At 47.7% G+C, this 26,435-nt stretch overlaps 1 protein-coding gene across 5 annotated transcripts in view; it reads right to left on the bottom strand.

Annotated features, from left to right (window-relative positions):
- Positions 1–537: 537 nt before the first annotated feature.
- The window catches only part of IRF2 (interferon regulatory factor 2), an 87,455-nt gene continuing 61,557 nt past the window's right edge, over positions 538–26,435 (bottom strand). For 4 of the 5 annotated variants that reach the window (XM_047091070.1, XM_047091072.1, XM_047091073.1 and 1 more), the window contains 4 exons: positions 22,886–23,003; positions 11,073–11,237; positions 3,225–3,271; positions 538–1,901 (listed from right to left, as the gene is read on the bottom strand). In XM_047091070.1, the coding sequence (XP_046947026.1) occupies positions 1,593–1,901; positions 3,225–3,271; positions 11,073–11,237; positions 22,886–23,003 (639 nt within the window). In that variant the 3' untranslated portion in view covers positions 538–1,592. The remainder of the gene's footprint in view (positions 1,902–3,224; positions 3,272–11,072; positions 11,238–22,885; positions 23,004–26,435) is intronic. The other variant, XM_047091071.1, reaches the window with a different exon arrangement.

The following is a 26,435-nucleotide window of genomic DNA, read 5'->3' as shown; positions in this document are numbered from 1 at the left end:
TCTCCCTCTCTCCCTGCCTCTCCCATGCTCACACTCTGTCTCTCAATAATAAATAAACGTTCTTAAAAAATTTTTTTTTAAAAATACAAAATTTTTGTCTTATGTATAAGCCTATGGGGAAGAACAGGAAAAGCACAGAGGTGGAGAAGCAGAGGGGGGAGCACGTAAATGACTGCCTCCACAGTCACACCAGACTTGGGCTTCATTCGTGCCCTTGATTACTACCCATGTGACCTTGAGTAAAGGCATTTTAAAAGTCACCATTTCTTCCATGTGAGATGGAGAGAAGTCCCTATCCTGGACACAACCTTGATGAGTGAGAAAGGGAACTCCTGTAAAACACGCAGCCTGGCACCTGGCTCACGGTGAGCATTCGAGAGAAGAGGCCATTTGGTCCTCAAGGTTAAGAACCCCCCGGGGTTTCTCGTGGTTGAAATGGGAGAAAGTTTTGATGCCCAAGAAGCAACGATACTTGGCCAGCCCTGTCCCATGGTGATGCTCCCAAGTAGACACAGACAAAGTCAGGCATGATGCCCATTAAAAATTTAACTATATATCATATTCATTTATTATCAATCCACAGGATAATTTGATTGCTACATGAGCTCATAAAAGCTTTTTCACCTTTACAAAATTAAAAAAAAATGTGCCACAAGGATGTAATAACAACTGCTGATAAACAAGAAAAGGAATCTTAAAATTATAAATTTGCTGTAGAAAAGATAAAAAACAATTATATTTTCTTTAGAATTTTACCTTGAATAAAATATTCCCCTGTATAAAAAATAAAAAAGCTTGCTCTGGTTAGAATTAGAATATTTTTGTCTTCAAATCTGGGAATTTGCATAATATCTCCATGATAGTTTTCCTCTGTACCGCGTGGCATTCAAGCACAGCAGATTAGATTTTCTTTCTCTTTCTTTCTTTTTTTTTTTTTTTTTTTAAAGCAGTCTTAAAAATGGGACATCTGTGGAGAAGCTCTTTTTCTTCTTCTCCTCCTCAGGGATGCGGAACACAGCCTCTGTGGGGAGGACAAGGAGGAAAGGAAGTGGAGGGGACGGGCCGGGAGGCAGGACACAAAGGGCCGCGAAGGGGGAACGCTGAAATGTGCCGTGAAATAGAGCAAGATCACAAGAAGAAGGTCTATCTGTAAGTGCTTTAAGATAAGGTGCAGAAGCAGACTGCAACGTCGCTAGTGCTGCCCTATGTACATATTCACAAGAATACAAAATTCCAGCTAGTTCACATTTTCTCATCCGTTCTGAGGCATCCATTCCACTGTGCTGGCCTTGACCGCAGGCAATGCAGCACCGCGCTGCCCGTGTGGGTGTTGGTCCTATGACGTCCTTGAACTTGAGGGAGCAGCCCTGGGAGATCCAGCAGGCTCTAGAGACACACGTCTACCAATGGGCTGGAGTCCTGAGTTAAAAAGAAGCTCCAGTACTGGAGTTGGACACAGCAATCAATGTTCTATTGTCAAGGCTTTTTCCCTTAGATTTGTCTAAGATAGGTGTCAGAGAGAAAAATAAAATACAAACAAACAACAAAACACAGCCAAGACATCCCAACAACCACCGGGGGAAGTCAAAGGCTTAACAGCTCTTGACGCGGGCCTGGGTGATATCTGACGTTTTCTTGATGACACTGGCCCGCGTCTCCCGGTCTGGCCGACTGCTGCTGGGCGCTGGGGTCACGGAGGGCGGGAGGGGGAGGTCTGGTAAAGTGGGCCACGAGCTGTTGTAAGGCACCGGACAGCTCTCCTCTTTGATGGTGACCTGGAGGTCAGGTTTGTTGGAAGTAACGAAGGTCGCCATGCTGGGCAGCAGGTAGGTGCTTCGTGTCCCCATGTTGCTGAGGTACTGTTTGCCTTCAATGTTCCTCTTCCGCCAGTGTGGTCGTCCCTTGCAAAGAAAAATAATCGAGAGATACATCTTTTTTCTTTGCCTTCCACCGAACGGCTTTCTATAAAGAGGCACCACTGTTCCCACGTGTCGGTGTGTTAAATGAATTTCTTAAGAGGCGTGGAATGAACAGAAGCTTAGCATCTCGACAGCCCTCAACTGACATCCATACCCAGCTATTCACATCCCAAGCAATGGTTTCTCTTCCCTTTTTATCAATTCCCATTTGCTACCTCCCAGAAAAAACGGGCAAGACTGTTCTATGAAGGCAGGAAAACAAGGCAGCAACTTGGGTTTCTGGTTCCCCTCTCCTCCAACCACCCAGCCTGATCATTCGGTTAGGTTTTAGGTCATCATGGCTGGTCTGTCATAGAGACTTGGTTCCTCACTCCTGGCCCAATCCAATCTTTGAGTCAATCTGCGTTTTCAGAGAAAGGGAAGTGAGGAACTCGGAGGGTAGAAGCCCTTCCGTTGTCTTCAAATGGGTATAGCTTAGAGCTCCAGTGTGCCGAGCAAACAGGGGGCCTCCAAGGTGGCTTCGCTCAGAGGATGAGCTGGAATTTCTGACCTTGAAGAAACAGGGTTGGCATGTGAGCATCTACGCTTCCTGTCTTTGCAGAATTCCTGGACTCTATTTGAAGTATTTAGTACACTGGGAAATGACGAATTAAAAACAACCATTAGTCGGTCAGTCTCTCTACCTCAAATACAGACACAAAGCAGGCCCTTAGCAGGAATGCTTTCCATCACATTACAGCCATTTCCTGCCATTGTGTGAGCCCAGCCTCGAGCAGGGAAATGGGAAGCAGGCGACTGGGAATCCAGACTGAACACACATCTAGCCTCGGCGCCGATCACAGAGAGAGGGGACTCCAGGTAAAGGTGCCGATACATTTGCTTATTAGCACTTTCTGACAGTTACTTCCGGTCACTGCTCTTAGCCACTTGGACGTTCTATTTCTGCGGCTGAACTGGGATGTTTATAGTGGTGAGAATATCAACAGTTCCTGGCCTCCACTTGAGTTTCCTTTTCCTGCCGTCATAGCCTCTTTTTCTAATAGTAACATCTCACTCTCTTGCCTCCCGTTCAGGTCCCAAAGCTTAAATTTAGAATTCAAAATCCAAAAGTGTGGTCAATTTCATGTTATGTATATTTTAAGACACACACACACACACACACACACACACACACAATCCTCCAGGAAAACTCATGATCAAACGCAGAGCAGCTTAACCAGCAGCCGGGACACCGAGGTGCTGGATGGGAATGGGAATGGTTTCCCAGAGCATCGGTTGGAGCCGAGTGGCGGCCGCCATGCTTACCTCGGCGCTCTCTTCATCACTGGGCACACTATCGGTAGTTTCGCTTTCTGTTCACAGAGAGAAAAACACAGGGCCATCATTCCTGCCGCTCCAACTGTCGTGAGGCTCAGGCAGTATTTGAAAAATATTATCAGCACTTCTTTTTTTTTTCCCAAAAGAAATGGGTCAGCGAACTCATCTTCAACCCCTTTGTAAAGTTAAGCACTTGGGACTCGGGAGACATTGCAGTGGATTTTATGTCTCTGATTTTGGCCCTCCCGACAAAAGTTTTAGAGTTGGGGGGTAGCTCCCTTTCTGGGGGCCAGGCTATGTTTTCTCATGGCCGCTGCCTCCCAGGATGGGGTGTTGGTCCCCAGGATGCCAATCTGCTCTCCGCTCCCTGCTGCGTCTGCCTCACCCCCTTTCCTCAGGGCTGATCCATCCACGCACCCCACTCGTGCTTTCTTTCCATCCTTGTCAGTTCACTCAAGTCCCGACTCAGAGCCTTCCTGGATTACCCCCACTTACTTGGATCTGGTCCTTTACCTCATGTCCCTTTCGTACTTCTATGTTGGGTTTATAAAGTTACATTTCCCACCCGGGTTACTGTGGTGGACAGATGCTAGGGGGGCTCCCATGATCCTCATCTCCTTCCTGGTGTTTACTTGCTCGTTGGGATTCCCTCCTCTGGAGCGTAGGTGGGACCTGAGACTTGGTTTGAAGCAACAGAACACAGTGAGCGATGGGATGTGTGTGGTTACGTTAAGGAGGACCGAATGCTGTCCCGTGAGGAGACTTTCTCCCTGGCTGGCTTTGAGGAAGCCATGTTGGGAAGGTCTGCATGACCAAAAAGTAAGAGCTGCTTCCAGCCAACAGCCAGCAAGAAACCGAGGTTCTCAGTTTGCCAACCTGCAAAGAACTACATTCCCCCCCCCACCCCAAACCATGTGAGCTTGGAAGAAGACTCTCCCCACCACTTCCAGCCTCAGACGAGCTAGCAGCCCTGGATCGCACCTTGGCCATAGGTCTGTGCAGGCAATATGCTGAGCAAAGAACCCCACTAAGCCATGCCTGCGCTCCTGACCCTCAGAAACTGGGGCGGGATAATGGATGTGTGTTGTTTTAAGCCACTGAGTCTGTGGTTATGTTGTTGTGTAGCGACAGATAACCAATTAGGTTGCCATCCCAATTCAGTCTGCCAGCTGTGAGACACACAGCAGGTTACTCAATTTCACAAAATGCAGCTTCCTCATCTGTAAAACAGGAGTCCTGACATCTTCCAAAGAGGATTGAGTGATGAATCAGCGAGGGGATATGTGGGAAAAGGCCTACCACAGGGCCTGGCCCACAGCATACCCTCAATAAACGATAGCACACCTTTATCCTGAGTTCATCAGCCTTGCTCAACACTGGATTTGCACAACACGTAGATTAACACAGTCAAAGTCAATAGCAAGTGATTGATCACACATCACCTGTGCATACAGGATTTTTTTAAAGAAAGAAAAAAAATTAAACTAAAATGCTGAAAAATTATTTAAAATTTATTTAAAAATAATAAAATTAAAATAAATAAATAATTAATTAATTAAATTTTTTAGGTAAAAAAAAAAATTTCGTTTTTAAATAAAAAAATGATGGCGTGCGGCTCTTCAGTGTTCGCAGCATGGAGAAACGAAAGCACAGAGGGCAGAGAAATATACTGACCCTTAGAGATCTCGGAGTCTGGGTCATTCATTTACAGACAAGGCCTAGAGAACGCATAACAATGTACTTTTCTAGAGAGCTGTGTCAGCCGTGCTGGTGTCTTTGCACGTGGGTCTTGTTCAGCCCTGACTGAGATCGTCAGTCGGGGAGCAGCTCCTATTACCATACCACCCCCCCAACCCCCCCGCTTATGCAGAAAAGCTCATGTGTTCTAGCACCTTCTACCTCTTTCCATCCTAAATCTACTGAGGGACTGGCCTCCAGTCTCACATCTGGCGGGTGGCACAGCCAGGACCCCGATGGCTCCAGCCCAGACGAAGCCTTTTCACCCACCCGGAGCACTGGCCACAGAGCAGGATCTCGATGAAGTCAAGGTTAAAGAAGAAACGGATAAACTGGGCCACAGGTTCATTCATTCCTTAACCAGACAAATCAAGAATGTTGACCACATTGGGCCCACCCTGGAGCCTTTTTACACCTGGATCAGCCACTGTCCTCCAGTGACTGTCCCCCAGCCCGCCACCCCCAGGGCCTGAGTGATCCCCGAGGGCTGACCAGGAGCAACTACATAGGATACGGGCCTCTCCTCTCCTCAGACTGACAAGACTTCCCTCCCCAACTGGGAGCAACAGCCACCGGGACAAGGCCGGGCCTCGGCCGCTAACGACGCTGGCTGGCAACACCAGGCACAAGAAACGTTTCCACACAAAAACAAGTTAAAAACAACAAAAAAGGAAAATTCCCCTGCTCACGGAACCCTTGGGCTAGCTCGGTCTCCCGAGGAGGCAGGAATCAGTATTGCCACTCCCAAGAAGAATGAGGAACAGAGATGTTGAGAAACCTGCCAGAGTTGTGGCCTGAGTCAGCACAGAAGAGAGAAAACAAAACTGTGCGTCTGAGCCCAGGGCCCCGGGCACCGAACGCAGCAGCCCTGCTTCCTGAAGCTCTCCTGCTCCTCCAGCTGAAATTTCAAGATCCCCTTTCCATTTTTAGGCTTAGCTTTCTTTGTGCTCCAAAGCCAAGGTTTCTCTTCCTTTCCTACACGTCTAGACCCCTTTTGCTCCTAAGTACCCTCCCTAAATGCCATCATCTTCGGTTCCTTTCCCCTTGAAATAAAAAGAAACAGATGCCAACAGGCATGTGTCGGGGGCTGGAGATATGTGAAAATGAGCAGTTACCACCAAGGTTCCGGGATTCCGCCACAGCCCGAGCCCCAGCTGCGGGACAGGTTGGAAGGCAGACCCTGGGGAGACTCCTTGGGAAGACCTCGCAGAGACCATGACCACCATCAGAATGTTAACTGCCTTTAAGTACCCAGTTTTCAACTGCAGGGAGACGGTCTGAGACAAGAAAAGACATACGTGTTCTGAACTTAATGCAAATGTCAGTGGAGAGCATGGTTTCTAGATTAAGATCACTTCTGAAGTAACTCCATTTCATAACACTATATAACAACAGCTCCATAATAGCAAGCTGAGATTTTTTAGTTGTCTAAAAGAATGGCCTTGAGTGCCTTTTACCTAGGAGCAGATGGATGCGTGAAGCTCCAGCCTGGGGACCCGAGACCCTTCTCTCTGGAATAACTACAGCTCTACTGGCTGCCCCAAATCACCAGCTCACAGTGTCTTTGAGGTGCACACAGGCCCATTTTCCTCTGTTTCCTTGGTTTTCCACACCATTAACATTCTCAAGACCCCCCACCCCTTTTTTTTAATGTTTATTTTTTGAGAGAGAGAAAGAGAAAGAGAGAGTGCATGAGCAGGGGAGGGGCAGAGAGAGAAGGAGACACAGAATCTGAAGCAGGCTCCAGGCTCTTGAGCTGTCAGCACAGAGCCCGATGCAGGGCTCGAACTCACAATCCATGAGATCATGACTTGAGCCGAAGTCAGACACTCAACTGACTGAGCCACCCAGGCACCCTGAGATCCTTTTGTATGTGACAAATGTGTTCATTGGAGCTACTGCTTCTGGGTCAATGCTACTGCCCAATATCAGCCTGTACTATTATTTTGTTTTCCCTTTTGATTAGTCTGGATTTGGTTTTTTACTGGTTGTGAATACAATGGAATAAAAAAAAATTGGGAGTTGCTTGACCAGCACTAGTGACTAAGTACGTGCAGGGGTGCCTGGGTGGCTCAGTCAGTTGGGCGTCTGACTTTTTGGCTCAGGTCATGATCTCATGGTTTGTGGGTTCGAGCCCCACGTCGGGCTCTGCGCTGACAGCTCAGAGCCTGGAGCCTGCTTCAGATTCTGTCTCCTTCTCTTTCTGCCCCTCCCCCACTTGTGCTCTGTCTCTGTCTCTCAAAAAAAAATTAAAAAAAAAAATTTAAATAAAGTACGTGCAGAGCGGTAACAGGTACGTGAGTAGCTCATTTCAACACGGTGGTCCCAGTTTCCCTGAAAGTGACTGGTGAGAGGGAAGGGGGTCAACCCTTGGGTAGGCTGATCTCTGAGGTTCTTCTTCCAGAGCTGTGGTTCTAGGATGATACTAGTCTTGGGTTCCCACTCCACTTTAGCACAGTTTTTACTGTCCAAACACCTCAGGAACATTATGGGGAGGAAAACAATATGTCTTTACACAATATGTGCCATGTGCAATCATGCAATATGTGTAATGTTAAAGCCTTTTTGCATGCTGATACCCTGGTACATTTTCTGGAAGGCTCTTATTCCATAAGCTTTATTAATAAGATTGACAAGGATTTCTTTCCCTCCATCCTTTGCTCAACTCCCTGGAAAGCTCAATCAAAAGATTCAAATCAGAGTGTTCTTAATTTCAAAGCACTTTTATCTTTGCCCCACCCAACCAAATGCAAGCCTACTATGGTTTCCTTAAGGAAGTCTTCACTGCCAGTTCCAGGTCAATAGGCAATTTCCATTCTCTTGGTTATAACCAATCAATCCTTTGTATTATATTCTCTTCTCTAACTCTTCTCCATCCTCTCGTCCAGCCCTCCACAAAATATTGCTATGGCTTTCTTTTACTAAACCATCAATTACCTAATAAAATCCTGGTGCCATAGATACATCATGCAAGGCGCCACTTTATAATAAACCTTTAAATATAAAATGACCGTCCTCCAGAGTTTCCCAAGGTTGGTCTTTGGGATTATCTCTCCCCAGGGTGAAAGTTTTAAGAATCCAGCAAGAATTTTATATTGTCTTCAAACATCCAACACAAGTACCTCCACTCGAAGAAACCACCTCTTTTCTTGCTCGCCACAAAATTTAGACAGACTTGCAAAACTGAATGTGGTTTTGTAATACTACTGGATTAGATTTCAGTGATCAGTGAGGGTAAAAAAATAATAAACAACAGCCTCCGAATACCAGTTTCCTAAACAAGTGAATGAAAATGGTTGGAGGAAGTCGACAGTTGAATTCCAGTCCAAACAAAGGAATCTTATCATGAAAACACAAACAGCCTATCTGGGGAACAGAAAATAAGAAGAGTGAATTACAACCAAAAAGCTGCCTCTCCTAGCAGAAAGCTGTAAAACTCCTGTCGAAAAGACTTAAACCAGCCACCATCCGTAACAGGTACATTTCACGTCTGTAAGCTCCAGAAAAGCAGCGTGATGAAACATTTTGGCTCTAGCCAATGAGCCTCACTCCAAAAGGTTCTGGAGAATTCAGACAATAAAAACAATGGAAAGAACCGAAGGCCAGACAGAAAAGCCAGGCTCCAACAACACCCCCCCAGCTGCCTGCCAGCCTGCACTGGAATCCTTCTTTTCAAATCTATGCAAAGATCCTGAAAAGGGTAATGAAATTTTCATTTCTCTCTGCACGGATCAGCTGTCCTTGGGATTCTTCTGCTAAGGCAAAATGCCACCGAGGGAAGAATAGCAAGAAAATGTCTTTCCGGAGTCCTCAAGAAGTCTTCGGAAAGTCTTCAACAGATAAACAGAAACATCTATTCTAAAACTACGACCCTTAGGGGCGCCTGGGTGGCGCAGTCGGTTAAGCGTCCGACTTCAGCCAGGTCACGATCTCGCGGTCCGGGAGTTCGAGCCCCGCGTCGGGCTCTGGGCTGATGGCTCGGAGCCTGGAGCCTGTTTCCGATTCTGTGTCTCCCTCTCTCTCTGCCCCTCCCCCGTTCATGCTCTGTCTCTGTCCCAAAAATAAATAAACGTTGAAAAAAAAAATAAATAAAAAATAAAACTACGACCCTTAAAACAACAAACCCACGGGGTGGAATAATGCCTGTAGCTCATGATATAGAAGAAAGTCACTCGTTTTTAGCCATAGCTATGTAAATATAAGCAAAGTAACCTAGTGTTATCTGAGCTGTAAAATTAAGGCATAAACATGCTGTTCTGCGTCTTCGGTGGGTCCTTGAGATCAGGGCTGTGGGTGCACACTGAACGGAAAACCCTGTGCAGCTGTCCAGAGCAGCATAACAGGGGAGGGCGGGCAGGGTGGGGGGGGCAGTTAAGTACAGGCTTGGGGCACCAGCCACATGTAGGTGGATTCTATCTGTTTTACCAGTTGTTCGTCCCCGGACACGCTGCTTTACCCACACTGGCCTGAGTTTTGTCATTTTTAAAGAGGGAATAAGGATGATACCCAGGCTGACAGGGTTATTCTCATAATTAAACAAGTCAGCTGATACCAGGCCGTTAGCCCAGTTCCCGGGGCACGAGAAACTTGCAGCAAATAGTAGTTATTCTTCCTGGGGCCTGGCAAAGACCATAAAGGCACATGCAGGGGCTCAAAATGTGACAAATAAATAATGACAAGCTTATCCGGTTTGACAGATTAGAAGGTTCTTGTAGGCAAGGTTTGATCTCACATTCATTGTATGTTCTTAGCACAGAAGAAAGGTAGGCCCTTGAGGGCATTAAAGGAAACAAGCCAATCACAAGAGGAGGAATACTGTTTGATTCCACGCACATGAGGTACCCCCAACAGTAGCCAAGTTCACAGAAGCAGAATGCAGAATGGCGGTCGCTCTTGGTGGGCTGGGGGGAGGGGACCGGGGACTTCGTGCTTAATGGGGACAGAGTTTCAGTTTTGCGAGAGGAACAAGTTCTGGAGACCGATGGCGGGGATGGCGACGACACAACACTGTGAAGGCACTTACCGCCGCTGCAATGTGCACTTAAAGGTAGCAAAAATGGTCAGTTCTGTGTTACGTCTATTTAGCCACGATTTTAAAACATAAGCTAAAAAAAAAAAAACCCAAACAAACCCAGAAAGTTGATGTTCAGGAACTAAAAGGTTAGGTTAGTGGCTGATAATTCACAAGGAACCTGTCATGATCAACCCAATTCCAACACGACTGTGTGTCAGTCACGGGACCAGCATCCTAACTAAAGGACACTGGGAAGGACTCCTCAACATTTATGAGCTGACTGTAGTTATTCATGATAGGACCTCTGCTTTCTTTTTGTAATGTTTGCAAGCAGTAACATCGACTCAGGATTTATATTTCCTAAATATAACCAAGTGCCCCCAAAATTAGAGATCATCAGAGAGTATAAGATGATGTAATGTTGGCAGAGAAAGGACTCATCAGTTTGTTCTGTAAGGATCGAAGAACCAACTGAAACTCGTTCTAATCCTATGGCTGTCTGAGTCTATTCCTGGGTCATTATGTGGCCCTTCTCTGGGGAATCAGATACCTCGCCTGATTAGAAGCTCTACTAAATTGAAAAAGAAGGGGAAAATATGTGGAAACAAGTAAACTTGCCGGAGTGGAATGAAGGTCCAGGACTCAAGGTTGAGTTCAAGTCCTGACCCAAACCCTCACTGGCCACGTGACCTAGAATAAGTGTTTCACTTGTAAAAATGAAGGAGCTGGAAGAAATGGTCCCCGAGGTTCTATCCAGTTTTTGGTCAAACTCAGATTCCACCGAACGAACACACCCTTCCAGATTTCTGCAAACAAAATAGCCTTAGATGTACTACTTCTCCAAAGAAATAGTATTTGTTAGTCATGCACAAAGATGTTATGAGCGATCAAGTAAAGAAACGCTATGGCCATGACTTCTGGGAACAAAAGTACCCAAGGAGATGTTCATTGAGACAATAAAGCCAGAATAATTCCCAAGACGGAGGAGAGATCCTCTGCTGTGTGGAGGGTGGGTGGCCCCACCCTGAAGGGCTGCCCCACCTTGATCTGTGCCCAGTTCCAAAGCTTCCCTCCTGCCCCCTTACCTGCATAGGAAGACACGGGGGAAATCTGCAGAGGGTAGAGCTCGCTCATGCTGACCGGCTGTTCGTCACTCTCGGTGGTCACCTCTACAACCTGGCAAATGTCCGGAGGATTAGTGACAATCTCTTGATCCTCGATGTTGCTGTCCAGATGTGACTGTCCTACAACTTCAAAGAAAAGACAGCCATCAGGCGCCGATGCCTGATTCAGGATTCTAACGTGTGCTCTCAAGAAAGAAAACCTTCCCCCAAAAAGCTGAATGGTCAGGAGTCAGATTCTCAGTCACCACATGTCATCGGCCATGAAACTGAAGGACAGCTTTAGCTTTGGGTTAATGTCTCCAGAGAAGCAGCTTGCCAGTAACCTGGCTCCCCAGGGCTATTTCCAGCATGCTGGCCAATGGTGCTTACATGTGGCAATGTCCCAAACTCAATCCAATCACAGCCAAGCCTGCAGGACTGGAGGCTGCATCCAGACCTAGCCCCAGGGCCAGAAAGACAGTGCTTTGAACTTGACCCATTTCTTTCCTCTGTTCTTGCTCCGAAGGAAGCTGTTGTGCCATTTTCCAGGTCCTGGGTCCAGAGAGATATTACCAAATGTTATTATTAAGGAGAAAGGACCACCAAAATCCACTCCATTGTGTCATGTCCAGCTGTGGGTGCTCTGTTCACACTCCCAGCCCCTTCCTACCCTGCAGGCAACATGACCACTGGATGGAATATCTGAACAGTGGAACAGAATGGTTTCCCCAGCCCAACACACATTGGTAGCACCAGCTCCCCAGAACACTGACAAGATGATTTCCGACCACCTTGCCTGGGAATCCTGCCTCAACTTCCTTTTAATCAAATCTTTTAGTTTGAGGTCATTATAGAGTCACGTATAGTTGGAAGAAGTAATAGAGAGATCCTGTGTGCCCTTTATCCAGTTTCCTCCAATGCAAGCATCTTGCAAGATTATAGTACAATTCCTGGGGCGCCTGGTGGCTCAGTCGGTTAAGCATCTGACTCTTGGTTTCAGCTCAGGTCATGATCTCATGGTTCACGAGTTCGAGCCCCACATCAGGCTCTGCACTAATCATGCAGAGCCTTCTTGGGCTTCTCTCTCCCCCCTCTCTTTCTGCTCCTACCCCACCGGCACGCTCTCTCTCAAAATAAATAAACTTTAAAAAATTAAAATTTAAGACTACAGTACAATACCAGGATACCGACACTGATAACATTCTATGCATCTTGTTCAGATTTCCTCAGTATTCCTGTGCGTGCGTGTGTGTGTGTGTGCGTGTACACACACACACACGCAATTAGCTTTCTGCAATTTTATCACTTATGGAGTTTCATGTTTGCCAGCACAATCAAAATACAAAACATGTCCATCATCACAAGTATCTCCTACGTTACTCTTTTATATCTACCTTCCTTCAGCCTCTCTTCCCCATGATCTCTAACCCCTGACATCCACTAACCTGTCCCCCATTTCCATAATTTTTGTCATTTCAAGGATGTTTCATAAATGAGCTCACACAGTAACCTTTTTATATTGGCTTTTTATTCAGTATAATTCCCTAGAGATTCACCTAAGTTGCTGTGGATACCAACAGTTGGTTCCTGTTCACTGCCGAGTAATATTCCCTGGTGTGGATATAGCACAGTCTGTTTAACTCTCCAGCCACGGAAGGAAGAGAGGAAAGGCACCCAAGAGGCTGGGGAAGGAGGCCGTTTTCGTGTTTTGGCTGTTACAAATAAGGCTGCTATGAATATGCGTGTTCAGGTTTTATATGAACCTAAGTTTCCATCCCTCTGGGATAAAAGCCCAAGAATGCAATTGCTGGGTCGTATGGTAACTTCATGTTTCATTCTACAAGGAACTGCCAAACTCTGGCTTGACGTGGCTGTACTGTTTCCCATTCCCACCAGCAACGTATGGATGACCTCATTTATGCACATTCTCGTCCGCTTCTGGCGTGGCCACTATTTTTCTGTCAGCCACTCTGATAGGTGTGCAGTGGTATCTTACTGTGGTTTTAATTTGAATGTCCCTAATGCCCTCCCCTACTTTCAAACAGAACTGACCTTAGACTTCTGTTGGCAACTGACTGGATGAAATATCCCTGAAAACCACCACCAATAAACCCATGGAAATAACAAAGGAATAACAGTGTTTTCCCAAGGGCCTCAAAATACTTTGCCGTCACAGTCAATGTTTTACTCGTGTAAGCTATTTTAACATTTCCACCCATGACCATGACAGGCAAACCACCATCATCCTATGATCAACTAAGAAACTAACTCAGGCACAGAGAGGTAGACTGACTTCTCCAAAGTCACACAGTTTGTGGATTATGTACGGTGTCCATGTCCCTCGCATCTTCCCGACCATCAGGGTAGGCAAGAAGGCCGCCGTGTTCCAATCTTCTTGAGAAGTTTGCCATCATGGACAAATGCTTGTTTTAACCGCGCAAAGTATTTTCATTGCTCCGGTATTTTTGTTTAGAAATGAGTTCCTGTTTTAATTGCTTTTTTTGGAGGGAGATGAAATGACCAGCCTGACGTAGGGAGAACATGACCTGATTCTACTCGGAGAAGGCTTGAGAAGGGAGTGAGAATTCTCGGGTTCTGGAAGGAAGAGAGGAAAAGCACGCACGAGGCTGGGGAAGAAGATTTGGGGATGTGATAACCATCCACAAAGCCACAGCATTCAGAAGGGAAGGGAAATGGAATGTTGTCGAAGTTCTCCTGGAGGGGATAAAATTAAAGAAGAGGAAGGCAGACTATATATGGCAGGCAGACTCCCCAATTCTTATTTTATCTTTGGACTATCCTATTTGAGCAGGAAAGCATCAATTATGCAGTTCACCAGACACAGACTGAGTGCTGACACCGACCTCTCTCGAGTTTCTTCCGCCTCTTCTCGCACAAAATGGCAGGAAAACGAGATTTCCCAAGTCCTAAAACCAGCCAGCAGATAGAAGCCAAACGGGGCGTGTGTACGAGGAGGGCTGGCTACAAGTAATACCCTGCACACTAAGGCAATTAGGCTCTTCTATGAATTAGATTTCCATTGAAGCCACGTTAACTTCCAATACTCCAAAATTCAATTCTCTCTCGCAATGTCATTGCAAATAGACGGCAAGCGAGCTGGGACTGTACCCAATGGCAGCAGCTTAAAAGCCTTCCTCTCTACAACAGCCCCGCAAACTCTCTGACCAGGAACTCTGGCCCTCCCAGCTTTTGCCCAGAATGCCCTACCCGGTCATTCAACATACGAAGATTTGCTGAGCACCTACTTCGTAGGACAACTTGTCACATACTGGGGAGGGGCAGGACATGACCGAGCCAGCAAGGGCCTGGTTTGTGAGCTGTCTCGTAGGGCTCCTGGTCAGCACAGAAGGCTCGAGAGGTGAAGTTTAGGACAGTGTGAAAAGAAAAGACAGTAGAGAATTTTCTCCCAGTAGGAAGGATCAAAGGCTTCAGTGAGGCAGTAACACGGGTTGGAAGGGGAAGGTGAACAACAGGCAGCATTCAGAATGCCTCTGTCTTTCTGGAGCCTTTTCCTGACCATCCAGAACTGTCTGCCCTCCCCTTCCAGAGCGCCCCTCACTCGCGGTCCCCACTGCTCGGCCAACACTAACATGACATGACCTGGAGACACTTCCTGACTTTCTGCCTCCTACTGCAAGTTAATTCTTTATGTCTCCTTTTAACTTTTTATTTGGATGCGTCATCTTCGCCACCAAATTGTGGCTCCTGAGAGAGCCGAGAACTGGGATTAGAACTTTGCGTGTCAAGTCGTAGCCCAGGCTCGTGGCTGATGTCTGAGAGCAGCTAGTGAATTTCTGCTAAACAAAGAGATGAATGAACACGCAAGGCTCACCGACTGGAGCCGGAGTCCCAGAGGAGACCATGGCCGCTTGCAAAGGCCGGATGTGACAATGAATGTTTCCTAGCAAATGTCAGGACTTCTGGCGAGCCGGGCTTTTTAGAACCTAGATGAAATGATGAAGATAGGGCGGGCCATGGTTGCCAGAAGCTGGGGGTAAGGGGAGGAAATGCTTAGGGGTAATAAAATGTCGCAGGTCTTGAATATAGTGGAGGTTACACAACTGAGTGCACCGGCCAAGAAGAGGTTAATTTTACATTATTTCACTTAATATCTGAACATCATTGAGGTCCCAACCCGTAAGGTTCCAGCCCAAAAGAGAAACAGGGAAATCTCAACATCTGAGATGCTCTTTGGATGTGCTTTAGGCACAACCCCTAATCAACTGACCAATCTCTGTCTCTGTGTCTCTCTCCTGAGTTCCCCAAACCACTAGCCTTTGCCCCCAGTAACACCGACTCCTGACTCCTGACACCTGAAAAGAGGGCCAAGTAGTAGAGTAGCAGAACTGTTAGCAACCCCTAAGGCAAATAAAGTCACAAGTGGCACCCTGCTAGGCACCTGAATATCCTCTCTGATAAGTAATCGTACAAAGCCTAAGGCTTCCCAAGCACTTATCTTTGCCTTTCCCACTCACCCTGTACGTCCCATCTATAAGTCTCCACAGCCCCATGAGGAAGGCACAATTACTGTCCCCATTCTGGACACGAGGAAAAGGCATCATGAAGAGTTAAATATTAATTTGGAGCCAGACAGCCAGTAAGTGGCAAAACCAGCCATCAGATTCCACTTTCCCTGACCCCAAGGCTCAACTCAAGTACTCCCCGATATGGTCTCCCCAGCTAAGAGAGCTCAGGAAATTCTGACCGGGCGCCTCTGGCTCCCTAATAAGCCCATCTGAGGATAAAAACTTACGCATCTCACCTTAATGAGACTCTGGGCTCATAACCAGCGGTGGAATTGCTTTTCAACAGCTCTATATTGGGTGCCAAGGAAACTCTCCAATGGTTGGAGGGGCTTGAAATCCACCAAGCTTCTCCAGCACATCAGGGAAAGAGTCCCCCACAGCAATGTAATTTTATCTGGACCTAGTTGCTAAGAATTACAACAATATTATTCGTGGCTGGTTACTGATGAGCCAGTGTGGTTCCTTAAAGGGTCATCCCAACTTTATTAACAATTGTTGACTTAGTGGAGGGCTCCACCTGAGAACACAGTTGCCCCCATGCCTCACAGAAAGCTCTTAATAGCAGAGACTATTAGAAATGAAAACAAGGGCCTCTGAAGGCGGGGAGGCTGGGTCCTACCACTTTATAACTAAAGAAAGCTGAAACCCAGAGAGGCCAGACAAGTAACCGCCAAGGTCACCTAGGTAGCTGCAGGGTCGAGAATAAAGCTAATTAGGGGAGGGGGGCACGGGTGACCCAGTCAGTTAAGCATCAGACTCTGCGCTGACAGTATGGAGACGACCTGGGATTCTCTCTCTCTCTCTCTCTCCCCCCGTCTCTGCCCCTCCCTCACTCCCGCTGTCTCTGTCTCCCTCAAAATAAGTAAATGAAACGTTAAAGCGTATCAGAGGGCACAGAAAATCAGGCCATCAGCGTGGTATTATGGAGAGAAATTTCTTCTTGGTCCTGTCTGAAAGTCTGAGAACTGAAACTGTTAATATTAGCTGCGACGATGAGGCACAGATTGGAGGCTACTTTTCTTACTCAGATCTTACTTAATCACAATATTATTTTACCACCTTCTAACTACACAGTGACTTTTCCACTAGGCTCATTTTGTGCTCTCAACAACCCCGTGAGGTAGGCAGGATCAGTATTATTATTTCTACCTTATATTTGAGGACATGGAGTCTCAGAGAGGTTAGGGAGTTTGCCCAAGGTCATGTGGCAAATAAATAAATAAAATAAAAAATCTGCAGAAGGAGGTCTAAAACCCAAGTCTTTCTAATCTAGGGTGTGTGTGTGTGTGTGTGTGTGTGTGTGTGTGTGTATGAATAAAATGCAGGCATGATCTGGGACAGATGTCCAAGAGCAATGGTGGGAAAGACCGTCACTACAGGGTTAATAACTTTAGAGAATGGAGTTCTGTCCTCGCACAGGCCAGACGGACCCCCTGCAGCCTGCACCCACCTCAACCGGTTGATGTAGGTCAGGGTGAAGCACGAGGGTGACGGGGCCGAGAAAACAGCACCACACGTTACCATCAAGGGGAGCAAATACTCCGCCCCAATAAAATCTCAGGAGAGTTGATCAACACATCACGAGGGTCACCAGTCTGGGAGCAGAAATGTGGGTGAGACGTGCCGGGGTAGCAGCTTACGCTTCCCAGCCGAACTGCCAAACGTCCGTTTCTTTCTGTGCTGCGCTGACAGAGCCCTAAGGGGCGCACCACAGTGACAAAGCCAGAGCCACCTCGCTTGCACGCTGGACAGGCACGTGGAAGTCACAACATGCTGAATCATTCAAGTTCAAAACCAAATACATGGGGCGCCTGGGTGGCTCCGTCCGTTAAGCCTCCAACTTCGGCTCAGGTCATGATCTCGCGGTTCGTGGGTTCGAGCCCCGCAGCGGGCTCTGTGCTGACGGCTCGGAGCCTGGAGCCTGCTTCGGATTCTGTGCCTCCCTCCCTCCCTCTCTGTCCCTCCCCCGCTCACACTCTGTCTCTACGTCTCTCAAAAATAAACATTCAAAGTATATATACAAATAAAAGGAGTGGGGGGCAAGGACCAGGTCACCAGGACTCTGTGGAGACAAGAGAGACTCAGATCTTCTCAGATCTTCGTCTTGGGGACAATGGTGACATGGTGAGACTGGCATTGTTTTTTTAAAAAGTCACTCTGTGTGGAGAATGAATGGGGCGGGGGCGGAATGGAACCAGAGCACTGCGACAGCAAAGGTGACTGGGACTGGTATCAGAAATAGAAAGAAGGGGCCGGATTTGAGAAACCCGAGGAGCTGATGGTTAATTATAAATGAGGTGGGAGTGGCAAGGCAGAGGGGAAGGTGAGAAACCTTTAGCCTCATGAAAGGATGGCAGGTTTCTTGGGCAAATCAAAACTTCTTAAGGTTGTGAAAAGACATAGCTCAGACTACTGCCGGAACTCTGCACGCTCATGGTGACGGAGAGTGTCCCGCACAGGCCCATCTCTGTGACCAGGCTTTTCCAGGCCGGGTCCACCGGAGAAAAATAAGGTGCACTATGGGTTCTGGGTCTGGGTTCGCGTCTCACGTGGGGTTTCATGTTGCTCTGCGTTTTCCAGTCCTAACAGAACGGGATGCCTTGTCTCGTGAGGGGGTGAACAGCTCAGCCCTCCCAGAAACAGGCAGGAGGCGCAGCCCCCCCCCCCACCCCGAGAAGGAGCACGGAAGACCTTCACTCCCTCTCCCTTGCCAGGGAATGCCTTCCACCTAAAGGTCCACCTCACGGAGCCCCTGAGAGGCTCAGCTGGTTAAGCGTCCAATGTGTGATCTCAGTTCAGGTCATGATCTCACAGTTAGTGAGTTCGAGCCCTGCGTCCGGCTCTACACTGACCGCTCGGAACCTGCTTGGGATTCTGTCTCTCCCTCTCTCTGCTCCTTCCCCTCTTGCACACACACTCTCTCTCTCTCTCTATATATATATATGAATAAATAAACTTTTAAAAATATGGAAAAAAATAAAGAGCCATCTCAAGCTATTATTTATCTTGTTGATGAAGTTTTGTTTGTTTTTTTTTTTTTTACATCTTAAGCACCAGGAAAAACAGCAAACAAAAGAAGGGTGAGCAAAGGAGCTGGGAAAAGATGAAGACATAATTCTACCGCCTAGCACCACCTTTGGTCGACCTCAAAGCATTAGGAATTCTGGTGCCAGAGGCTGCCAACCTTGAGTCATAACCATGAGGTCCTCGTGGGGACCCACGTCGCGAATCTGTTCTCTTCCAACGCAGGTCCTTCCTGGTGATACCTGAGCTCCTAAGCTTGTCCAAAAGAGCTACCAAGCTTTGCTTCCAAAGCCAGTCAAATTTGGAAGCAATTACCAAAAGAAGTACATACATCCCATAAGGTGCATTTGGGCAGACAAAATCCAGACAAAATTCAAATTACATTGTTTCCTAATTGTTATTCGTGACTAAGGGTGGCTGGATTTACTTTGGAGCCATGAATAAGCCTCCTCTGTTACAGGGCAATCTTTGCTTTATTGAAGGGTGGGGTTACCTTTTATCAAGAAACACAATGGGGTTGTAAAGCACTGCCTGGGCAAGTCAGACAGAATGTCCGCACCTGCAAACTTTTTACACTGGCCCGGAGATGATTTCAATACGGCTCAGCAAAAGCGCTGCTAACCTGGGCAAGATGCCAGGGGGTATTGTCAGAACAATTCAACATGTTGCTGGCGTCTTCCGCTTCCTAAAAACAGAAGTCCTCCCCCCCTCCCCCACCCCACAAGACAGAATTCAATGCTAAAGAAAAGTAAAAATAAAAATAAAGGAGTTTCCCCCCCCACTCCTTAAAAGGAAAGCAGGGGTGGGTCTTTGGGCTATCTTATACGCTAACCTGTGTGTTTAATCAGACAGGAGAGATGGAACATTAAAAGACAAATCCTGGGGCGCCTGGGTGGCTCGGTCGGTTGAGCGTCTGACTTCAGCTCAGTTCATGATCTCACAGTTGGTGAGCTCGAGCCCCACATCGGGCTCCCTGCCGTCAGCCTGTTGGCGTGGAGCCTGCTTCGGATTCTGCGTGTGTGTGTGTGTGTGTGTGTGTGTGTGTGTGTGTCTCTCCACCCCGCCCCCCGCCCCCCAATTACTCCCTCTTTCCCTCAAAAAAAATAAATAAGTAAAAAGACAAATCTTAAGTATTGAGACACTGTGCTCCCTTTTGCTGTGCACCACTAGGCACATCTGAAAGTGCATTCAGCAGTTATGGACAAGAAGGCAAGCCCAGGACCCAGCCCGCCGATGGCCACAAGTGTGCGTGTGCCTGTAAGCCTGCGTGTAACTAACCGTTATCATCTCTGGCAACAATAAAAGTCAAACAGAACAGCAATCAAGCAAGAGTCCCTGCGTCCGGGCCACGGTCCGTTCCCCGTTTCTCCTTCTCCACACTGAACTGGATTCACTTACAATAACCTCTACCCTGTCTGGAATAAAAATGTACTGGGTGGCTGGCCTCCACTGACTTGACGTATTGATTTTCAATCTATTTCCCTACCTAAGAGCTTACAGACAGTGTAAAAAATTGCTCTCATATCAAGTACTCATTTCAGTTCCCAATTTGAACCCTATCAACATAATGCTTATAAAAGTAGAATGAAAACATCTGGAAGTTTTCCTCATGGTGCCTAAACACAAAACTGGAATGAACCCCGGGTTTAGAAACAAATGAACTGAACGCGAGAAACGGTGTCAGTTTTCCATAAAGCGTTTTTAAAAGGTTAAGAGAAACCGAATCTCTCAAATTCCACAGTGGCCTCGGAATCAGAATCCCTGTGTCTCTCACCTCCGTCCACAAGTCACACAGGCTGGGAATGGCTAATTAATGATACGTGGGAGTGGAGACCAAAAAAAAATCTGTGAAGGGTTTAAAAGTGGAGACAGAGCTACTGTTAACAAGGATCACCAATCACCCATTCCTTTAAAATGCTTGTATGGACCCACTTGGTATATTATTATACACCGTTGTGAGGGCCACCAACGAATTAAAGATATTCAAACTCCTTTTACTGCGTCCATTATTATTTTATTATTAGGCCAAGGAAGAGACTCATGTAATCAAGTTCTACACCAAACCGGGCCTCCAGTCTTTGCCCGGAAGTAAGGAAGTAATGACTCATTAAATTAGCACCAGCCCCTAGAGCACTAATCCTACCGAAAGGGCAAAGAACAATCAACCTGACAGAGAATTTACATGCCAAAGACTCAACCAAATGTTTAAGGGGGGAAAAAAAGGCCAGAAAAACCCCTCTGATACCACTCCGGCTTTTGTTTGCCATTTTATCTGAGGCTGAATTCACCACATAAATGAAGGGTAGCGCAAAACCCACCAGCTCCCTGGAAATAGCTGAATCTTAAGAAAAAGTGCCTGGAGTCTTGGCAAATTAGCTTGTTGTTGCTGTTTCTTTTTAAAGGGCTCAATGGGGAAGGCTTTCCAGAGACCGCCTGCCTGCCGAGGAAGGGAAGCCTGGCAGGCAGGGCCATTATCTGCCCTGATACAGCGAGCTCACAACATATGCTCCCGTCCTTCCTTCACACTGCACTCTGCCAAAGCCCGCAGCGTTCAGGGGAGTCCCTGCATACATCATCCTACTTCCCAGTCGCCAGAACCCAGGGGGAAGGAGGGGCGAGTGACATTTACAGCATCCATCCGTAGCCTCCCATCAGTACTCGGCTAAGGATCCAGAAACGAAGGTACCTGGACAGGAGGTTTGCTCTCATGGTTCTGCGTGATCTCACTGGTTCTTACCGGCATCAGAAGCCCTGACAGGCTACAAAATGGAGAAGAGTTTAAGGGACGCAAAGGCGCCTGAGGGCAGAGCCTGGTTGTGGATTCTGGGGCTGGAGCTGGAAGACAAGGTCACTGGCCTCCACTCCTGCACAGAACCCCCACCGTCCACTCAGTGCAGTGGCCCAGTGGGACTTGGTTGAGATGCAATTCACACTGGTCACCTTCCTGCTGAAAACCCTCCAAGGGGTGGCGTTTACATTGCAGGTGTATGTAAAACGGTTGTGCACTTTACTGTCTGTTATACTTCAAGATAAAAATATATATATATATTTGGGGTGCCTGGGTGGCTCAATCGGTCAGGCGTCCGACTCTTGGTTTCAGTTCAGGTCATGACCTCACAGTTCGTGGGTTCGAGCCCCGCATCGGGCTCTGTGCTGACAGCTCGGAGCCTGGAGCCTGCAGCCTGCTTCGGGTTCTGTGTCTCCCTCTCTCTCTGCCCCTCCCCCACTCGCACTTTGTCTCTCTCTCAAAAATAAATAAACATTAAAAAAATTTTTTTAAATAAAATAATAAAAATTTAAAAATAAGTATTTTTTGAAACATACTCTCTGGCAGTTTGGGAATAAGATCCAGAGTCCTTCCCATGGCCTGCACAGGCCCCCAGGAGCCTACCCTGTGTCCCCCTCTGATGGGGGGGGGACGTTCGGCCCCTCTGGATTTCCTCCTAGTCCTCCAAGTGGGTTCCTACACTGAGGTCCGTGTCCGACAGTTCTGGGGCCCGCCCCACGCGGCCCCTCCTCACCCACTCACTGCAGAGGAAATGCCGCTCCTTCACGAAGCCCCCAATCTAAATCCGGCCCCGGATATTCCCTCTTGTTCTTTTCTTTGCAGCATTCTTCTCAAATGCGAGCGCCGTAGATATCTGTGGCGCTATGTGGTGACTGACCGTCCTTCCACAGAGACTGTCCTGCCCCCCAACCTATTTCTAGCTCGGAGTCTGGTATACAGAAGGCGCTCAAGAATCTTTGTGGAATCAAAGTGTGCCCTCTGGCAACAGGTCTCTGTGCCTCAGTTCCTTCATTTGTAAGAACGAGCACCGCTTGTATGGGAGGTATGCCAGGGAGCAGGGGCAGAGAGGACCCACAAGGACAGTCTTCCCTCTCCTGGGTCCCAAGTTAAATGAATAACACTTTTGCCCACGTGACCGCTTACTGAAAGACGGAGAACTGCTGATCGTGAGCCACTGGGAGAAAAAAAAAAAACCCATTTCACCTACCGGACTCTCCGGGGAAGTCACTCTTGAGGCTGACCCATCGCAAGCTCCTTTATCTGACCTCGGAGGTCTTTCTTTTTCAGCCCTGAAATCTAGCGGCTGGAACTTTGCGTTTTCAGATGGTTCCAAGACCTCCTCCCCCTGACTATGTTATTTCAAATCACGTTTTACAAACTTCAGACCCCGGGGGGCTGCTTGTGTGTATGAAAAATGAGATGTCAAAACAGTTTACCTATGATGTTCACCGTACTATCCACTTCATTTTTTATAGCTGAAGTCAGGACGGCATACTCAGGAGAAAGATCACTTACTCCATTACTAAGCCCCAAAGATGACTCAACTGGTTCTTGCTAGGAAGAAGAAAAGAAAAAAGAATTGAGAACACTTCCTTTTCCCTCCTTTTTCTTAGCTTCAACTCTACCCTCTGTCTATTTCTTTAACGCTAGGGTCATGTTCGTCTCCTGAACGCGTTCCCTGCTCATTTAAATCAGCCTGAAGCTAAAGAAGCATGTTTCTGCATAGACTAGACCTACCACGTACGGCCTTCTCTTCTTTTCCTTCTAGGAAAGGGTCCCAGCAAGCTGGTTTGTGTTTATGAAATGCTTACACCTGTAGAGGACGGTCTGGGGGTTGAGCAGGGCTGCGTAACTGTCTGGGTACCATGTGCCTAGCTGCTAGATCTTCCTTCTCTGAGAGACGGGGTGCTCAAGAGGGCGAACTCCTGGCTTTCTAAGGGGAGGAATCACGCCACGTCTTCTGCAATTATTTCCGAGGAAAAGGTCCGCCTCAACCATTGCGCCAAGAACAGGAACCCAGGGGACTCTGTGAACTTCTCCTCAGGTAAGGTTTGCCCTGGGCCCTGGTCACCTGAGCACCCTGCTCTGGGCCGGTGGCAGACAACACGGGCCAGACCAAGTGGAAGGCTTCCTCCCCGCCACAGGAGTCCAGTGGGGCAACCCCACGCCCAGGGCTTACACGTAAATGCCTTTCGAGTGCGTGAACGTCCTGGGCCGCCCGAGAGGCTACTTGTTCATGCTATTGAAACAATGCAACAAATTCCTTTTCCTTAGTGTAGCTCTCCATTCTGCTTTATTCAAGCCCACCGGAGCCCTCCGACCTCTGAGAAAGCCAACCAACTTTGGGGGAGCCAGTGCTGAGGTACCTATGGACTTTCAGCATTTTGATGAGACAGCTTTTCCTCAAGGTCAGGTTGCATGTGCATCTATGATCAATCGAGCCAGACAAAAAAAAAAGCCACACAGGACAACCCCTTTGGGAAACCAGAATGAAGAGTGGGGGCAGAAAGAACACAAGACGGGAGCAGAAGGTCATCAGAGATAGACATGCCTGTGCTTTGAAAAATCCAGAGTGGTGGCACGTCCAAGGCATGCCGACTAGTCTTACCCATTTATTTACATGCTACCTGGAATCAGGGATGAACACCCCCTCCCCAAAAGTCTTAGGGAAGGAGGAAGAAATTAACCTCTTCCTTCATGACCCCACCTGGCAGACTCCCACCATGGTAACTCACTCTAACCTCGAAGGCACCACCTCACCACGTAGCTCAGTCCTAATAAACTTCCACGCTGCACGGCCGACAAGAGGCCCCAAAGGGCAAACAGAAGGGCCCAGGAGAGTCCCCCCTGGCACAGTCCTACCCCTTTCTCCCTTTCTCCTGCAGCGCCTTGCATCTCCCCCTTTGTACAAGTCCAAATAGGAACTCTGCCCGTTCTGGGGAACACTCGCTTGCCTGTGACACGAGTCTCCATCGTTTCTCTTCCTTTACTGCCAAACTCCTGAACAGGTGTCTGCCTTTCCCACCGTGGCCTCCTCACCCGTACCCTTGTTAGAGCCTGGGGTGGGGCCACCACCCCAGCCGCGGGCTCAAGCTCCCGGCTCCTGTGGGGCCGGGAGGACACGCGTGTTGTCTGTCAGGCTTTGCGGTCACACGGACCTGGGCTCAAAGCCTGGTTCCTCCACCTTGTACTGGATGCAGGACCTCATTGAACCCTCTTCAAGCCTCTTCTAGGGCACTGTAGACAGCTGTAAGCTGAGGACAATAAGGGACCCATGTCCCAGGGATGATGTGAAGATTAAATGAGACAAATATGCCCCTAGCACTTAGCATCAAATAAATGCTTTCTATTATTCAAGATCACCAATACAACTGCTCGCGACTGCAATGACCTGTCCTTAAGTCCCGTCCCTCAACCCCACACTCCGACATCCAACTGGGGGGAACGCACTATCCCTCCTGACAATGTGACCGTCTGGTGTTAATCCCCCACCTTCTGACGCCACCTGCCTCTCTCGCTGCTTTCTCGGCGGCCCCCTTTCCACATCTCCCTCCCTGGCCACGCCCCTCTATCCATTCTTCCGCAATTGCCCAAAAGGAACTATGTGCAGAACATCTTAAGGAACTAGGAAAGGAACTGCTAATCTTTATGGCTCTCTTAGGTTGTCAAGTTATTTTTTACTCACTCTGCTTCTAGGTTGCTTATAAAAGTAATGAGGCAGCCAGACGTGCATAGATTTAAAGACCTAAATTATTCTGATCTCAGCTGAAGGCCTCTCAAGTGCTTCGCATGATCTACAGTTTAATTAGTGGCAAGTGATACTTCTATCAACTTTACACTTGAGAAAACTATGACTCAGAGACTAAATTAATTTTCCAAGATCACACTACTTTTAGCCTAAGGAGATACAAGAACCGAACTCCGTCTTTGGTCACGCAACATGATCCTATTCCAGGAGCTTTCTGTCTTAATCAACCCTGCGCTAATCCCCACAGAGATTCAGACAGAAGTATTTTCAACACTGTGTTACTTCCCGCCCCATCCCTACCCTGTGTCCCGCGCTACGTCTCTAACGCAACAAACAGCACGCTCTTCCGACGGAGATGAGTCAGACTATTTCGAACATCCTACTTCAGAAATGCCCTGTTACTTTTGAAATCTTCAGCGCAAACCATGTCGCTGGTATCATCACTCTGGAAGGACAGTAAGAGTACACTGTAGAGTGAGATGTAGCCAGCGCCTGTCCGGAAGGTCTCCACGCAGGGCGCAAAACAAAAGGATCTTCACTGTACTTAGTCAAACCTAAACTATATACTTTTAAAAAAAGGCGGGGGGAGGCACCTGGGTGGCTCACTCAGTTAAGCCTCTGACTTCAGCTCAGTGATGTCATGATCTCATGGTCTGTGAGTTCGAGCCCTGCATCCGGCTCTGTGCTGACAGCTCAGAGCCCGGAACCTGCTTCAGATTCTGTGTCTCCCTCTCTCTCTCTCTCTCTGCCTTTCCCCGGCTCATGCTCTCTCGCTCTCTCTCAGAAATAAACAAACATTAACAAATTTTTTTTAAAAAGCAAAGGAGTCAAACTAAGCAAGGGGGTGCACAGTTCTCTATGGAACACGTGCATAGAGGTCTTTGTCCAGCATCTCCTGGTCCCATATGGTGCCCCATGCCTGCCCTGTCCCCTGCCTTGCTGTACCATCTCAGGGCCAGATAAATCCTGAACCAGCCTCCTCTTTCAGTTCCCTTTCTTAGTTTAGAGATAGGCTGTCCTGTGAATCAGCTAGTTTTGGTTTCCAACCTGCCCCAAAGAAAATCAAAGATTATGCTTAGGTTCAGACCCCTCCACGGTGCATTCACTCTGCCAAATATTTATGCCCAAGAACCTTTTTTCTCAGTATAGAATCTAAAGTTTGGTCTGCAGTTGAAAGGGATTTTAGGCAAAAGCAAACTGGCACAAGAGAGAGTGCAAGGGCAGGGGCCGTCCTCTTT

Source organism: Lynx rufus, unplaced genomic scaffold (genome assembly GCF_022079265.1).
Source record: "Lynx rufus isolate CCGP_SWC_20201006 ecotype Redwood Valley unplaced genomic scaffold, mLynRuf1.p SCAF_3, whole genome shotgun sequence".
NCBI lineage: Eukaryota > Metazoa > Chordata > Mammalia > Carnivora > Felidae > Lynx > Lynx rufus.
This window is presented reverse-complemented; position numbering and strand designations above follow the sequence as displayed.